The 18,045-nt window shown below is 46.0% G+C and overlaps 1 protein-coding gene across 1 annotated transcript in view; it reads right to left on the reverse strand.

The window, feature by feature from the left end:
* Window positions 1-18,045, reverse strand: part of SLC37A3 (solute carrier family 37 member 3) — a 48,472-nt gene that overhangs the window by 20,212 nt on the left and 10,215 nt on the right. Inside the window, exons 2-6 of the mRNA XM_006145047.3 lie at window positions 15,908-16,069; window positions 13,515-13,623; window positions 11,744-11,836; window positions 5,247-5,330; window positions 2,588-2,733 (exon numbers count right to left, since the gene is read on the reverse strand). Coding sequence (XP_006145109.1) covers window positions 2,588-2,733; window positions 5,247-5,330; window positions 11,744-11,836; window positions 13,515-13,623; window positions 15,908-15,996 — 521 coding nt within the window. The 5' untranslated portion in view covers window positions 15,997-16,069. The remainder of the gene's footprint in view (window positions 1-2,587; window positions 2,734-5,246; window positions 5,331-11,743; window positions 11,837-13,514; window positions 13,624-15,907; window positions 16,070-18,045) is intronic.

An 18,045-nucleotide genomic window follows, 5' to 3' on the forward strand; every position in this document is an offset into this window, starting at 1 on the left:
GAAAACACACGGGCCCTAAGGAAAAAACCCCCCCAAAAAAAAAAAAAAAAAAAGGAATAATAATAAATAAAATTAAGTAATTAAAAAAAAAAAAACCAATACTGTGCTGAGGCCAGCAGGTGGCACAGTGGATAAGGAGTTGGACTCCTATACGCCTATACGGATGACCGTATTTCGAGTCCCAGACCTGGTAGCCTGAAAATCACTCTAGGCACAGGTGCATCCATGCTCAAAATCCCAAGGAGAGAATAAAAGAGGAGAGATTGCAGTATGGACATTGTGCCCAGGGGGAGATCTCTCTCTCACCCAGTGAATGCATGTGCCCTATGGCAAAAACCTCTTTAAAATAAAAACTGGCTTTCTTGAATTTTCTTCCTTTGTGACTGATCCACAGATATAATGAACAGCTCAAAGACTCAGTGTCATCCAATTCACAAAAGCTTAGAAAAGAATTCTCTCAAAGTGACACATTAAAATTGACTATTATCTTTGAAAGGCAGGATTTCAGTTAATTTAACCTTTATTTTTCTTGTTCATTTATTGATTTGTTGATAACACACAACATGTGTTGTATATTTTTTATGAAATTGTGAATGGGAAAAAATACCTTAAAAAGCTTAACACAAAAAACAAAACAAAACAAGGGGTCAGCAGACGGCACGGTGGTTAAGGTGCTAGACTCTCCACGTGGCCAAACCTGGTTCAAGTCCTGGTGGCTTGCTTTCTCGCTTTCCCTCTCTTTCTCTGCCTCACTCTACTAAGCACACATGCCTTATAGCAAATTTAATAAATAATAGTAATAAATGGGACCAGCAGGTGGTGTAATGGTTACATCACTGGACTCCCATGTAGTCGACTACGATTTGAGTCCTGGACCCAGTGGCTTAAAACTCATGCTAGGTACATGTGCATCCATGCCCAAAGTCCCAAGAGGAGAAGGGACTGCGGCGTGGTCATTCCCGCGGGGGTTGATTTCACACTTTTCTGTCTCTCTGGTGAGCATGCACACTCTATAGCAAAAATCTCTCTAAAAATAAAGAAAGAAAAGAAACTTTAAAAAAGAGAGCCTGTACCACCTACACCAAAAGAAAACGGAAGAATCCTAGGCAAGCACCTTAATGATGCGATTGGTACCCTCATGACTCCAGAGCGGGGATGAGAACCACTAGCACGCTGAACTGCAATCTGAGCATCCTTACGAAGTGGTGCTTATTCTGACCACAAGACATTTTACGGGTGGACGTTCACAATGGTACAGATCATAACAAGTAAGCTAACTCCCATTATGAAACTGGAGAAGCTGGAAAACCGAGACAGCAGCCAGCCCTGCATACCACACCACGGAGGGGGTAGTATCTGTTGAACACACCAGTCCCCACATGAAAGAGCAAACACAAAAACAACAGAGCCAGAGGGGAGACAAATACGCCTCTGAAATATGCATTTATAAACCCATGTTTATCCAGGAGAAATGGTAAAAATCCAAATTAATATTCCTGAGGGGCTGGCAGGTGGCATGGTGGGTAAGGGTACTGAACTCCCACATGGCCAACCACAGCTAGAATCCCAGATCCGGCATCTAGCTTTCTCACTTTCTCTCTCACTCTGTCCCTTTCTGATCAAATTAAAATAAATAAGTAAATAAATAAAGTTAAATAAAATAATTCTTAAAAAAAAAATAGAGATAAAAAGAAAAATCCCTTAGAGTGTCATAAAGAATGATCGACAACAAAGCAAATATTTTGGTCAACTCAACTTATTTTCCTTCCTCTAAATAAAGTCTGGTTCTTCTTCCTGGGTGGCCTAGAGGGCACTTTGGTAGTTACCTACCTTTCCCACCACACAAAGTCAAACACAACCTAACAACTACTTGAAGATTTAGAGAAGGAAATATCCAATTTAACTAAGCCCTGAGGTTTAGTGTGCTTAAAGCCTCAGTATCCTTATCTTTAGTGTCAAAGGTTAAACCAGATCACTGAGTTTCAAACAAAGGGAGGAAAAGGCAAAACCCAAAGGAAGATACACAAGGACAATGAGAGTTTAAAAAAAAAAAGGGGGGGGGGGTCAGTCAGGTGGCTGGCACAGCCAGCTACGAGGTTCAAGGTCTGGACCCACCAACATCCAGTGGCTTGAAAAACACACTAGGCACACGTGCATGCCCAAAGCCCCAAGAGGAGAATGGAGAAGGGACTATAATATGGTCACCCCACCACCACCAAGGAGTGCTTTCTCACTTCCTCTCTCTGGCAAATGCATCACCCTATAACAAAAGTCTTTTAGCTTTTAAAAATTAAAAAAAAAAAAAAAAAACTGAAAAGAAATGAGACACACTCACCCAGCCCACACTCAGATCTGACCTTGGCCAGCAAAGTGTTCTGAAGGTGTCATGCTGGGCTGAAGCATCTCTAAGGCCCACGGCGTTTCCAGTATACTCTTGAAACCATCTCACCCCAAACTATGCTCTCTAAAATAGAGGGAAGACGTGAGCAGCGTCTCAGGCATCAAGTTAATTGACTTGGGTAAGGCTGGCGGATGCAACGTGAAAACCACTTAAATAGAGTAATCAGAGAGGAAGGAAGTGGCATACCCAGCTTTCCCGAACCAGTTGCCCATAACAGCCACCACGCAGGGCCACCCGGTGGACTGCAGCAGGCCGTTCACAACCCACAGGCAGCAGTACAACCACTTGTCGTAGAAGCGCAGCCACTCGGTGAGCGTGCCAAAGACAAACACCTGAGGGGAGAAGCAAATACAAAGGGCGTGTAACATCCGCAGGCACTTCGGCACACGCAGCTGCCTCCTGTCCTCGTGCTTCTGGGTAAAGGCACGACGCGAAGAGCACACTCAAACATCCAGGCTGGGGACATGCGGCTGACTCTTACAACACTCCTGCTCAGCGGCAGCCCTGAGGAGGCTACTGCCAAGACAGCAAAGGTCACCACCCAGAGAGCAAAGGTCACTAAAATGTCTGTCAATCCCTCCAGCTTGTGTCTTCAATTCAAAAGTCCATTTCTAATTTTTTTGGGGGGGAGTGGATTTTTGGTATAGGGCACATGCACTTGTTAGAGAGATAGAAACAGAGAGAAAGAGACAGAGAAAAAGAGAGGTTAAGTGAAAATTCACCCCACCAGGGGGATGGCCACACTGCAATCCTTTCTCTTGCATTTTCCTCTTGGGATTTTGGGCATGCATACAAATGCGCCCAGCATGATTTTCAAGCCACCAGATCTGGGACTCAAACTACAGTTGGCCATGTGGGAGTTCAGTGCCTTAACCACTATGCCACCTGCTGGTCCCAATTTCTAAACCTCACTTTTCATCTGATTCTCTCTCCTCTCCCTCAGACCTGTGTATGTGGAGGAAAAGTGGGGCTTTCCGAGAGCTGCTGTGGGGACTTAAGGAATCCACGTATGTCACTTCATTCAGACCCAGTAGGGAGCTGACACCTTGCGGGACTGATTCACCTGGGAAGGGTCTGGGTTCACACCCAGAGACCTCCCTGACTATGCCAGGCACACACATGCCCGTGATCTGGAGTGGCCCAGGCTAGAGGTGAATCATGGCGTCAAGATCTGTCTTCTCCAGCTCACTTCAGGGAGAAAGAAAGAAACTTCAAAAGAGAAGAGAAGAGTGCTGGCTAAGTGCCTGCCTTCGTCACGACCACAGCTACTAAGGTGATCCGTGAAGGTGAACAAACCTAACTTAGGATCTGTTGAATCATTTAGTACTTTCAGCAAGTGGCTGCTTTTTCCCCGGGCATCTTGCTCAAGGATTTGCAGTCGAAGTCTATTTGGGGAATACTTGGCACCAGCCAGAACTAGTATGTAAGATACCGTCTGATTCCAGTTATGTGACATTCAGAAATAAGCCAAAGTGTAAGGACACAAAAATGGTCAGGGGTTGCTAGAGGGTGGGGGGAAGAAGGAAGGGTAGTTACACGATTATATGTGTTTCTCAAACTCAACTATAAACTAAACTAGGTGAGTTTTCATACATAACTCAATTTTTTAAAAAATACCCCAAAATGCATACATATATGGAATGCATATATAAGTGAGCATCTTGTGAGTAAATAAATTGCTTTGATCTCTAAAATTTCAAGGGAAAAAAGTTTTCTCCAGCACTCAAATGGCACTGATAAGCAGTAATAAATTAGGATCTAACTTAAACTCCATGGTTCCATCAATCAATAGAACACCCTCACTAGAAGGGCCAGAGGTGGCGTGGTGGTTAAGGGAGCTGGACTCCCACACGGCCAACTATGGTTCAAGTCCCAGACCTGACGACTTGCTGTCTCACTCCTCCCTGCACCACCCCACTCTGTCCGTCTTTGGTCAAATTAAAAAGAAAGAAAGAAAGAAAGTTAAAAAAAAAAAAATTTAAAAAGAAAGAAAGAAAAGAACACTACTAGAAACGAATGTAGATAAATCAGCTAGGGATCTTGCCCTTAACGTGCCAGACGTTGTTCAAACGCCTCTCGTACGGAATTCATACAATCCTTTTTACAAGGCTAGGAGGGAGGAATATGTATATTTACTGTTTTGAATGAAAAATCTGATGCCCAGAGAAATTATAAGCCAGAAAATTGCAGACGCAGGACAGAAACCTAGGCCTCCTGGTCTAGGGCTATCTGTGCTCTTACCCACTATGCCACCCACACTGAGGGGACGTAAGACTGGACAGAAGTAACAGGCTAAGCGGCAGGTAGTTCTGAGTGTCTGCAAAGGGACACAGCACGAGAGCTCAGAGGAAGGGAAGAATGGTTACTTCCAGGGCTGGGCTCGGTAGTCAGGCATCCTGAAAGAGGTGCCGTTTGGCCGAAGACTTGAAAGAAACATCAAATTAGATTATAGAGAGCTGGAAAGAAAGCCAATTAAGAAAGAAGAAGGGCAGGAGCAAGAGCAACTGACAGGGAAAGACCAGGGGCAGGGAAAGCAGTCTGGCTTGGCTGGGCTAGGGGTGCTGCATGATAAACATGATGAAAGAGCAGGCTGGGACCAGCTTCTCCAGAGACTGACACCAGGCCTCGTTCTCAGGCTATTCATTAGACTGCTGGTGCCTAAGAGTCAAGAAGGGATCTGATCAGAATCAGATTTTAAAAAGACTCCCCTAAGTGAAGAGCCAAACAAGGAACTAGAACACTGAAAACTAATATTACTAGTCTAGTCTACACACAGAAGTACGGAGGGTGCTTGGATTCTAAAATCTCTGACCAAAGTAACAATTACAAGATCTTTCCAACTTACCACTAAGGCAGAAGAGCACATGCCAAAAGAAAGAACCCATCGTAAATTCAGCCGATCCCCAAGGATACCACTGATGAAAAGGCCCTAAAAATAAAACAGTTTATTTGATATTGCTAAATAACAGTCTGGAAAAAGTAGCATGCATTGCAAAGGAGGTAAACAAAACACTGAGTTTATACAAAACTGAGTCTTGGGGCCGGCAGGTGGCGTGGTGGTTGTTAAAGTGCTGGACTCCCACACGACTGAACATGGTTTGAGTCTCGGATCCGGTGGCTTGCTTTCTCACCTTCTCTCTGCCTCTCTCTACCTCCCTCCAGTCAAATTTAATAATAATAACGATGATGATGAGTAAAATTAAATAATTCTTTAAAAAAGAAAACTGAGTCATGATCACAAGCCTTGACTGTATGTCTACACAAGTTTCAAAATTTTTCATTAAATGACAATGAGGGACCAGCAGTTAGCGTAATGGCTATGTCACTGGACTCCCATGTAGTCGACCGCGGTTCGAGTCCCGGACCCGGTGGCTTAAACTCACGCTGGGCGCGTGTGCATGCGTGCCCAAGATCCCAAGAGGAGAATGGAGGAGAAGGGATTGCGGTGTGGCCATCCCCCCTGGGGGGTGATTTCTCACTTTCTATCTCTCTGTCTCTCCCTGTCTGTCTGGCGAGCACATGCGCCCTATAGTAAAAACCTCTCCAAAAAAAAATAAAATAAAATAAAAAATGACAATTAGTTTCTGCACACCGATCTACAACACTTTACCCATCATACAGTATAATTCATTGCAAACTTAGTTTCACTTGATTTTCTAGCTAAAAAAAAAAAAAAAAGACAGGGACCAGCAGTTAGCGTAATGGCTATGTCGCTGGACTCCCATGTAGTCGACCACGGTATACATTTCGGACCCAGTGGCTTAAACTCACGCCGGGCGTGTATGCGTGCGTGCCCAAGATCCCAAGAGGAGAATGGAGGAGAAGGGATTGCGGTGTGGCCATTCCCCCGGGGGGTGATTTCTTGCTTTCTGTCTCTGTGTCTCTCTCTGCCTGTCTGGTGAGCATACACGCCCTATAGCAAAAACCTCTCCCCAAAAAAAGATATAATAGACCAAGCATACAAATACATTTCATTTTCTAGAGTAGATTCCTAAACATCGGCCACAAGCTTTCCCAAGGGGATTCCTCTCAGCTATTTGCGCTGAGTCCTGACCTTGCAGAAGTGGAGCAGAAGTTTCTGGGCACTGTTTAATCTGATCCTTGGGAGGCAGAGAGATAACCCCTGCAGGTAGGTGCCAACTTTTGCCTTCTGCCTCCACCCACCGAAGGGAGGGAGAAATGGTGGGAGACTGAAGACCTGAAGAGTGACACTTTAGGTTTCCCCCTAAATATACAAAAGGAATGAACGTCTTGACTTAAAACCTAAATTTGGGTCAGTCAGTGGCACGGTGGTTAGGACAGACAGATCCCACAAACAGGTGGCCTAAAAAGCATGTCGGGGGTGTGTGCGTGTGTACCCAGAGTCCTAGGAAGACAATGCAGAAGAGAATACAGCATGGCCATCCATCCTGGGGGCTGATTTCTCACTCTGCCTCTGTCTCTGGTGAGTGCATGCACCCTATAGCAAAAACTAAAACAAAACAAACAAACAAAAGACCCTAAATTTAGGACCAGTTGGTGGCATGGTGGTTAGGGCAGCTGGATCCCACATGGCTGACTGCATGGTTCGGCTTTATTTTCTCTCTCTCTCTCACTTTCCTTCTCTCTCTTTCTTTGACTTTCTCATTCTCCTCTCTCTCTCTGTCTCTCCCCAGCAGGCACACAAAATTCAGGTAGGACAAAAGATTTCTAATAAACTGTCACTATATTACAGAAAACTGAGAAGACAGAAGTCGCTGACGATCAATATTTCTCCCTCATTATCATCAAGCTTTCATTTCGTTAAGAGGCGCAGGTAAACCTCTTGGCCTAAAGCTGCCACTCAAGCAACTTACACTATACAAAGGGTCTTCTAAAAGCCTGTGGAGAGCCAGCCCTATAGCGCAGTAGTTAAGGCCTGTGCACAGAGTTGGGTTCCATACGGTTCAAAGCCCAGCCCCGTAGGCTTGAAAAATACACCAAGCACATGTGCATGCATGCCCAAATCCTGATGGGATGGAGAAATTGAGAAAAAGGGACTGTGATGTATGTGTCCCATTGGGGGGTTTTCTCTCGCTCTGTCTCACTCTGGTAAGAAAACACACCCCTGGGGCATAGAAAAGATTCATACAGAAAATGTACTATGTGAGATCCATCCTATAGCCTAATGGCTAAGGGAACCAGATCCCACATGGCTGACCACAGTCTGAATCCCAGAGCCGGGGGCCTGAAAAACATGCTGGCATGTGTGCATGTGTGCCCCAAATCCTGACAGAATAGACAGAGGGGATGGGACTGTGGTATGACTACTCCCAATTCATTGGTGCTTTCTCAACCTCTTCTCTCTGTCTCTCCATCTCTCTCTGGTGAGTACACGTGCTCTCTGACAATAAAACAAAGAAAATCAGTATTATGAAAAACCTACACACAGATTCAAAAACGCTGTTTTTTTGTTTTGTTTTGTTTTGTTTCTACTTTTGCCACAAGGCACATGCACTCACCAGAGGTAGGAGAAGGGGAGGGAAGGAATCCGCCCCCCATGCAGCATGGTCACACAGCAATCCTTTCTCCCTTTCTCCCTCCTTCTGTGACTTTGAGTGCGCGCACGCACCACACACACACTCGGCATCGATCTCAGGCCACTGGCTCTGGGACTCAAACCAAGCAGTTTGCCATGTGGCACCAGCTGCCTCTGAAAGTGTTTTGGACCAAAATAAACTTGTACTTTAATTCCATGTTTCCACAGACTTTTTGAAGTCCCGTCATATACAGCAAAGGGATGAAGGGAACCAAGGAAATCTCTTGATTCCGCTTCAGGTTTGCTCTGCGCTGCTAGAGCAAACAAAATGCCTGGACGTGCAGGAGGAGACGCAGCTCAGTATAAACCGCGGCCACCGATCTCGTAGCACTTACCTTTTATCTCCTAAATCTATTTTTTTTTCTCTTTTTTTGGAGAGGTTTTTGCTATAGGGCATGTGCACTCACCAGAAAGACAGAGATAGAGAGACAGAAAGCGAGAAATCACCCCCCAAGGAGGATGGCCATGCCGCAATCCCTTCTCCTCCATTCTCCTCTCAGGATCTTGGGCACACATGCACAAGTGCCCAGAGTGAATTTAAGCTACCAGGTCTAGGACGTGAACCATGACCAACTACATGGGAGTCCAGCAACATAGCGATTAGGCCATCTGCTGGTTCCTTTTCTTTTTTCTTTTTTTTTTTTGGAGAGATTTTCACTGTAGGGCGCGTGCGCTCGCCAGACAGACAGAGAGAGACATAGAGACAGAAAGGGAGAAATCACCCCCCAGAGGGGATGGTCACGCCGCAATCCCTTCTCCTCCATTCTCCTCTCGGGATCTTGGGCACGCACGCACACGCGCCCGGCGTGAGTTTTAAGCCACCGGGTCCAGGACACGAACTGCAGTCGACTACGTGGGAGTCCAGCGACATAGCCATTACGCTAACTGCTGGTTCCCTTTTTTGTTTGTTTTTAAAGAGAGAGATTTTTGCTGTAGGGCACATGCACTTGCCAGAGAGACAAAAAGAGACCAATCACCCTGCATGGGGGATGGCCATGCCACAATCCCTTCTCCTCCATTCTCCTCTTAAGATTTTGGGCATACCCACATAAACTTACCCTGTGTGAGTTTTAAGCCGCCAGGTCCAGGACTCAAACCCGGTCGACTACATGGAGTCCCATGACATAACCATTACACCATCTGCTGGTCCCTCCTAAATCTACATGATCCTTTGTTAATACCGGGTTTAACTTAATCCCATCATCACAGCTCTATAGATGAGGAAACGAAACATTAGGAAAAGGCCAAATCCCATTTGGAAGCCAAGTTTAATGCAGGTAGTTAACCGTAGCAGCACTGGTCTTTCCACTACACCGCGCTGCCTCCTGGAATTCTCTGAGAGGCAGGTGGCTCCGAGGAGTCAGCACGCATACTGGGAGCACCTAGCCAAAGTCCGACGACTTCCTCTCAGGGGTGTGCACAGAAAATGCCCATGATGAGGAGCAAGGCTAAATAAATACAAGATCTCATTTCAACAGTTTCTGTGTGCCTCCTCTCCAAAGAAAAGATATTCTGGGGCCAGCAAGTGGCATGGTGGATGAGGCACTGGACTCCCACCTGTTCTAGTTCCAGATCTGGCAGCTTTCTCTCTCTCTCTCTGTCTCTCTCTCTCTCTCTGGTGAGCACATGTGCCCTATAGTAAATTTTAAAAAATTAATGATGATGAATAAAAATTAAATAATTTTTTTTTTTTTTTTTAAATAACAGGTATCAGGACCAGCAGATGGCTGGTTACATCACCGGACTCCCATGTAGTAGACCATGGTTCAAGTCCCAGACTCGGCAGCTTAAAACTCCCTCTGAGGGGCCGACAGGTGTTTATGGTGGTTGAGGGTGCTGGACCCCACATGGGCTGTCTGCAGTCCAAGTCCTGGACCTAGCAGTGGCTTGCTTTCTCACTTTCCTTCTCTTTCTTTCTCTTTCATTCTGGCCCTCTCTGGTCAAATTTAAATACATACGTACATACATACATACATAAAGTTAAATAAAATAATTCTTTAAAAACATAATAACTCACACCAGGTACATGTGCGTGCGTGCCCAAGATTCCGAGAAGAGAAGGGATTGTGGAGTGGCCACCCCCAGGGGGTGATTACTCACTTTCTGTCTCTTTGTCTCTCTCTGTCTCACACGTGCCCTACAGCAAAAATTTCACTCTAAAAAAAATTCTGGGCCAGCCTGTGGCATGGTGGTTGACATAGCTAGATCCTACATGGACAAGTGGGTTGTCTGAGCCCTGGACCTGGCATCTTGAGGGACATATCGGCATGCACGTGTGCAAGCCCAAAATCCCAACAGGAGAATGGAAAAGGGACTGCTGTATGGCCATTTCTCACTTTCTGTCTCTATCTCTGTCTCTCTCTGGTGAGTGCACACTCTATGGCCAAAAGAAAAGACAAGACAAGAAAACTAGCTCTCTGCTAATGACTCTGAAATTTTCTCTCTCCAGCCTGATCCTGTGCATTGAACCCCAGACTCACAACCAAATGTCCGCTCCTCATCAACTGGGAGAGAGGAGACATCTCTGATATAACAGCATGTGACCAAGAGACTCCTTCAAAGGCTGCCCTTCCTGTAAGTCTTCCACTCTGCCGGGACCTTTCCACCCTAAGGTTATCCCTGACACCATCTCTTGTATTCCACATTCAGCAAGGAGAAATACTGTTAGCCTTACCTCCAAAACACAGCACAACTCTATGTCCCCCCACCTCTAGCACTGCTATCATGGACCCGAGCCTCCATCGTCCTTCACCTCAACCTGCAAGCCTGACTCATGTCCTCTTTCTGCTTCTGCCCTCTAGTCTCGTCTCGCGAGCAGCACATGAGCCTGTCCAGATCTGAGTCAGATCCTGTCACTTCAACACACAAAACCTTCCAGTGGCTCCCAACTCACTGGAGAAAACCAAAGCCCCGACACAGACCCAGGCCCCCAAGATCTGAGTCCCGCTGCCTCTCTGACTGCACCTCCTTGGGCTCTGTTCACACAGCCTCATTCACTCAAACACCCTCACCCTGGGAGGTCTCCCCCAGTCATCCCACTGAGAGTGACAACCCTACCCAGCACTACCTAGTCCCCTTTCTCTGCTTTACTTTGCTCCAGAGCACTTATCACCTTCAAAAATATAATTTACAGGGCCAAAAGGTAGCATAGTGATTATGGCACTGAACTCCCAAACAGCTGACCACAGTTTGAGTCTCAGGTTGAAAATTGCAACGGTGCACATGCATGTGTGCCTAAAATCCCAGGAAGAGGATGGAGGAGAAGAGACTGCGACATGGCCATCCCCGCTGGAGGGTGGTTTCTTACTTCCTCTCTCTCTGTCTCTCTGTGTCTCTGGTGAGCGCATGCACACTACAGCAAAAATCTTTCCTATAACAAATACATGTATACAAACATATTTAACATTTACTTATTTATAGCAGCTTGTTACCATTTGTCGCCCATAACCCCCAATCCAAGGATGTAAGCTTATAAACCAAGGATTTGTTTGGCCCACAATACATTTCCATTGGCACATGCTAGATGCACAAGAGTGTCTGTCAAATAAATGAATGACTGGGAAGGACACAAAATATAAACTTCAGATATAAATTCCTTCTCAGTCAGCAAAGTCCAAATCCCTTACAAACTTCCTAAGCTATGGTTATTTCCTTTTACATTTTTCCACAACTTAAAACCCTGGAATTCAAAAGCTTACCACAAGCCAAATGATGCATAGCAATAGAACGTTTAAAAAAGAATAACTTAAAAAATAATTAAATAATTAAAACAAACAAAAACTTACCGCAGCGTAAGAGAAGAGGAAAATAGTGTCCAGTGTCCCCAGAAAAAGGGTAGCTTCCTCTGCATTGGGGAACAGGTGATTACTGCTCCAGATCTACAGAGACACATGTAAATAATTCTTTACAAAAAAACAAAGAGCATATAAAAGATAATAAACAGGGCCAGCCACGCTGAAGGCAGCTGGATTACACAAAGCCAAATGCACAGTTCGAGTCCTGGAATCCACAGCTTGAAAAACATACCAGGGGCATGTGTATGTGTGCCCCAAATCCCAATAGGGTGGAAACATGAAGGAGAAAGAATAGTGGTGTGACCATCCCCCCAAGGGGAGTGATTTCTTACTCTCTCTCTCTCTCTCTCTCTCTGTCTCTCACCCTCCGGGAAATACATACATCCTCTGGCAAATTAAAAAATTCAAAAATGCAGGACCAGCTGGCATAATGGTTATGTCGCTGGACTCCCATTAGGTCGACCATGGTTCAAGTCCCAGATCCAGTGGCTTGAACTCACGCCGGGCATGTGTGCATAAGTGCCCAAGATCCAGAGAGGAGAAGAGGGGAGAAGGGATTGCAGTATGGCCATCCCCCCTGAGGAGTGATTTCTCACGTTCTGTCTCTCTGTTTCTGTCTGTCTTGCTGGCAAGTACACACGCCCTATAGCAAAAACCTCTCAAAAAAAAAAAAATTAAAGATGCAAAAAAAAAGATGTGGGCCAGCAGGTGGCATGGTGGTTAAGGGGCAGGACGCCCACATGGCCAACAACGGTTTAAGTTCCAGACTAGGTAACTTAAAAATCATGCTGTGGAGGACCAGCAGATGGTGTAAGGGTTACATCACTGGATGCCCATGTAGTCAACCGTGGTTTGAGTTCTGGATTCGGTGGCTGAAAACTCATGCCAGGCATGTGTGTATCCATGCCTGAGAGAAGAATGAAGGACAAGGGATTGTGGAGCGGCCATTCCCCCTGGGGGTGATTACTTGCTTTCTGTCTCTCTGCTGAGTGCATGCACCTATCACAAAAATCAATCTTTAAATATTTTTTTAAAAATCAGACTGGGGGACCAGCTAATAGTGTAGCAGTTACATCACTGGACCCCCATGTACTTGACTATGGTTCAAGTCTTGGACCCAGCAGCTTAAAACTCATACCAGGTGCAGGCGCATGCATGCCCAAAATCCCAAGAGGAGAATGAAGAAGGGATCGTGGCATGCCCACCCCCTCCCTGGGGGGGTGATTTCTTGCTTTCTGTCTCTCTGTCTGTCTCTGTCTCTCTGGTGAGTGCACACACCTTACAGCACAAAAAAAAACCTCTCTCTCAAAAAAAAAAAATCATGCTACATGTGTGTGCATGTGTGTCCAAGATCTTGAGCAGAGAATGGAGAAGGGATCGCAGCTGGCTGACCTACTCTTGGGGGTGATTTCTTACTTTCTCTCTCCCTCCCTCTCTCTGACAAGGCCACATACCCTATGGCAAAAACAAACCAATAAAAGATAATGAACAAAATCTCCAAGGCAGAAACAAGCCAGTGCTGATGAAAATAGGGGCTAGCAAGAATTATGTGATTTTACAACACAAAGCTGGCCGGACGGGTAAAATGGGCCTGAATCAAAGCAGGCTTTGAAACAGTAAAATAGCTTAGGCTTCAAGTCACAGGAAACAGAAAGTCACTGCAGGGTTCTCAACAGGTGAATGATGCAAAAGAGAAACTTTAGAAGAGCTTAGAGGTGGGCATGTTCCCTTCCTAAGTCCATCCCGGCTCTGCCCTGCTTACCTCCACAGGCAGTTCAACTGATGTGTTAAACGCACTTGGGGTCCACTGCTTAGAGATACTGACTTTGACATTGCTGAATGTTTTCCTTGAAGCATGGAGCAACGAATAGCTGCAAAACAGGGAGAAGAAACAGAGCTGCATGAACAGCAAAGAAAACAGCACTCAGTAAGGTCACAGGCACAGGTCCATTGGTTTTAGTCAATTTCAGAATTCTTCTCTTAAAAAGAAAGAGGGCCAGCCCCATAGCCCAGGGATTAAGGAAACCAGATCCCACGTGGTCAACCAGAGTTCAAATCCTGGCCCCCATGGCCTGAGGAACACGCTAGACAGGTGTATACGTGTGCCAAGATTCTGATGGGAAGGAGAAGTGGAGACTGCAGCGTGATCACACCCCACTTAGGGGGCTTCCTCTCTCTCTCTCTCTCTTTGGTGAGTGCACACATCATCTGACAATGAAAGAAAGAAAAGGAGGAAGAAAGATGACTGCTATGTAAGCACTAATAACAACTGAGGAGCCAAGCGGTGGTACTGAAGTGCCACTACTGGACCTACATGGGAAAGGTCCTGGGTTCACATCCTGGGACTTCCCTGAGCATGCGAGGCGCGTGCACAGGCACGCGCACACACACACACACACACACACATATGTATGTGCCCATGACCTGGGCTGGCTGAGACTAGGGGTAGACGGCAGCAGGAAGACCCTGCTGGGCATACCTCTCTGTTTCCTCTCATGGAAGAATAACCGAATAATCTTTAAGAAAAGAAATTAAGAAGTATCAATTGAGACAGTCTTTGTTAAGCAAAAGAAAAAAGTAGCTAGTCATCTTCATTGTGAGTCCACGATCACCTATAACTTATCCCTGGAACTAGAAGATGGATATGTGACTGATCCCAACCCACTCTAAGCATGGCTGCAGTTCTGGAAAGAATGTGACTCTGCAGCAACCACTGGGCTCGCACTGCATTAGCCACTCAGGGGCTTTCCTTGAGTCTCCGCCCTTCCTCACGTTGATGCCTACCCCCCTACTCCTCCCAAATGGGCAGCTTTAAACCAAGCATCCAAAAATGAGCTAAATTCTTACATAATTGGAAATCATTTTCTTAGTTTCTACTTTCAAGGAAAAAAAAATCACTCTTCTTGTGTTACCTTCAATGAAAATGAATAAACAAAATCAGGTCAGCCAGTGGCATGGTGGTTAAAATGATTGGATCCCACATGGCTGACGATGTGGTCCTAGTCCTGGACCTGCTGGCTTGAAAAACACATAGGACACATGTCTGGGCATGCGCAGAACCCTGAAAGGAGAAATGGAGAAGGGACTGCAGCACGGCCATTCCCGGTGGGAAATGCTTACTCACTTTCTCGCTCCCTCTGACAAGCACATGTACCTCATGGCACAAAAATTAATCATATTTTTTTTAAATAACAAAATATGAGCCATCAGGTCACGTAGATGTTAAGGCGGCTGGGTCCCATATGGCTGACTATGCAGTTCAAGTCCTAGACCCAGTGCCTTGAAAATCATGCCAGATCCATGTGCATATGTGTCCCCAAATCCCAAGAGAATGGCGGCGATGGGACAGCAGTACGGCCGTGCCCCCTAGGGAGTGATTTCTCACTTTCTCTCTCTCTCTGCCTCTCTCTAGTGAGCACACATGCCTTGTAGCCAAAAAAAGAAAAAACAAAAACAGAAAACAAAACCAAAAAAACTTAAAAATAATAATAAAGTCTACTCAGAAGAAATACCGAAATACCTGAGCATCCGGGTTACATATAACATGCCCCTAATGCCAAGTGGCCTGACTTATGTCATGTCACTAAAGAGAATCACCGGGTGTCAGAGCCCCAATGGGGAGTGGTTTCCACGGCTGCGCTGACCAGGTGCTGCTATGCTCGGGGGTCCCCCGGCCGAGCTCCTCGCAGTCATCTCACACCATCTCTGCTGCTCAAGGAGGCACAGGGAGGCACAGAGAACATGCACATCCTTTGTTCTCAAACTCCTGGTCTTAACAGACAGACAGCTTTTCCTGGATCGAGGTTTCTCAGCCTCTATTCTATTGACATTTTGGGCCAAAAACTTCTTTGTTGTGTGGGCTCTCCTGTGCACTGTGGGATGTTTAGCAGCACCCCTGGTCTCTACCGTGAGATGCCAAGAAGTACCCCTGCCCATACTGTGATGCCCTAAAATGTCTCCGGACATTGCCAAACGTCCCCTGGAGGGCTCGCAGTCCTCATGACCTACGGTAGCAGACCTGCCAAAAAGCACGGCAGGAGGAGTAACAAACTGTCTCATTTCCAGACGATGCCAATCGGTGCATTAGACACGTGCCACGTAGTATCTCCTTCCGAAGAAAAACAAGCCAGAGAACGGCTCCGGTAATCTGCGTACCTGAAGAAGGTGAGCAGGAACACAACAGCGTGGTGATGGCTGAATCGAGAACACGGAGCTCCCCTCTGACAAATGCTTGGCCAGGCCATGTTCTTTCTGACCTTCCTTCTCACCTTTGAACTCGAGGTTTGCACAACGAATGATTTACATCATTACTTCTTTCTGGAAAGATAAAACAAATTATTCACAGGACTCAAAGGGGACCAGCAGGTGGCATGGAGGTTAAAGTACTGGATTCCAGATGGCCAGCTTCATGGTTCAAGTCCCAGACCTGGCAGTGTGGGGCACATGTACATGCCTTGTGTGCCCAAAATCCCAAAAGGAGAATAGAGGAGGAGGGATTGCAATGTGACCATCCTCCCAGGGTCATGGTTTCTCACTTTCCCTTTCTCTGTCTCTCTTCAATGAGCGCATATGCCCTATGGCAAAAACCTAGAAAAACCAAACAAACAAAAAACCAATTAACCAAAAACTGGATAACTAGATTAATAAAATATATGATCTGTCAGCATATAATCGGGCCTTAGGAAAAGAACTCATGAACTAGTTGACCAAAAACTATTTTTCTTCTTTTTCCTTTTAATTGACAGAGGGTATATATGCTCACCAGAAAGAAAGAGATCAAGAACCCCTCAACTGGAACCAGCAGTTGGCGTAATGACTATGTTGCTGGACTGCCATATAGTTGACCACAGTTCAAGTTCTGGACCCAGTGGTTTAAACATGACAGGTGCATGTGCATGCGTACCCAAGATCCCAAGAGGAGAAAGGAGAAGGGATTGCGGCATGACCATCTCCCCTGGGGGTGACTTCTTGCTTTCTGTCTCTTTCTGTCTGTCTTTCTGGTAAACACATGTGCCCTAGGCAAAAAAAAACCTTTCCCCCAAAAAAACAATCCCTCAATCAGGTATGGTCACTTTGTCCTCCAATCCTCCCTCCCATCAGGATTCTAGGTATGCACGCACAGGTACCCAGCCATGTTTTGCTTTATTTTTTTTTAAGTAGGGGGGTTTTTATTTTGCCTTAAGGCATGTGCGCTTGTCATAGAGAAACAGTGAGTGGGAGGGAAAGTGAGAAATCACCCCTCAGGGAGGATGGCCATGCCCCAATCCCTTCTCCTCCATTCGCCTCCCAGGATCTTGGGCACGCATGCACGCATGCCCAGTATGATTTTCAAGCCACCACAGTTGGCAATGTGGGATAACTGCTACACCATCTGCTGGCTCCCCCAGCCATGTTTTTCAAGCCACCAGGGCCACGATTCAAAATGGGGTCAGCCATGTGGGCCAGTTTCCTTAATCACTGAGTTATGGGACTGGCTACAGAAAACTAATTAATAGTCCTTAAAAGATAAATAACTAATAAAAATATTGGGTCATCAGGGAAGTCATGACCCACTTTTCCATAAAAAAACAAAGAGGGGCCACAGAGAGCATGTTGGTTTTGTCACTGGAATCCTATGTGGCCAACCGGACCTGGTGCCTTGAAAATCACACCAGTGTGTGTGTGTGTGTATATGCCCAAGATCCCAGAAAGAGAATGGAGCAGAAGCGACTGTGGCATGGCTATTCCAGCTGGGGGGTGATTTCTCACTTTCTCTCCCACTGTCTCCAGGAAGAGCATGCACCCTAAGGCAAAAACCTCTTGGGGGGAGGAAAACAGAAAAATAAGTCATAACTTTCCCAGTGACTAATAAATAAAACCCAGGACAAGGGACCAACAGATGGTATAATGGTTACACTGCTGGACTCCCGCGTAGTCGGTCACTGTTTGAGTCCTGGACGCAGCAGCTAAAAACTCACGCTGGGCACATGTGTGTGCATGCGTGCCATAGATCCTGAGAGGAGAATGGAGGGGAAGGGATTACGGAATGGCATCACCTCTGGTGATGGTGGTGGGGGGTTTCCTTGCTTTCTGTCTGTCTCTTTCTGTGTCTCTGGTGAGTACACACACCCTTTAACCAAAAGAACTCTTAAAACAAACAAACAAACAAACAAAAAAACCTTGATGGGGTCAGCAGGTGGTGTGTGGTTAAGAATGTTGGACTCCCACATAATCGACCAAGGTTCAAATACCAAAAGTCTTGGACCTGGTGGCTTGCTTTCTCACTCTCTCTCTCTCTCTCTTGCTCTGTCCCT

The sequence above is a fragment of the Tupaia chinensis genome, unplaced genomic scaffold (genome assembly GCF_000334495.1).
Source record: "Tupaia chinensis unplaced genomic scaffold, TupChi_1.0 Scaffold000140_1, whole genome shotgun sequence".
Taxonomy (NCBI): Eukaryota; Metazoa; Chordata; class Mammalia; order Scandentia; family Tupaiidae; genus Tupaia; species Tupaia belangeri.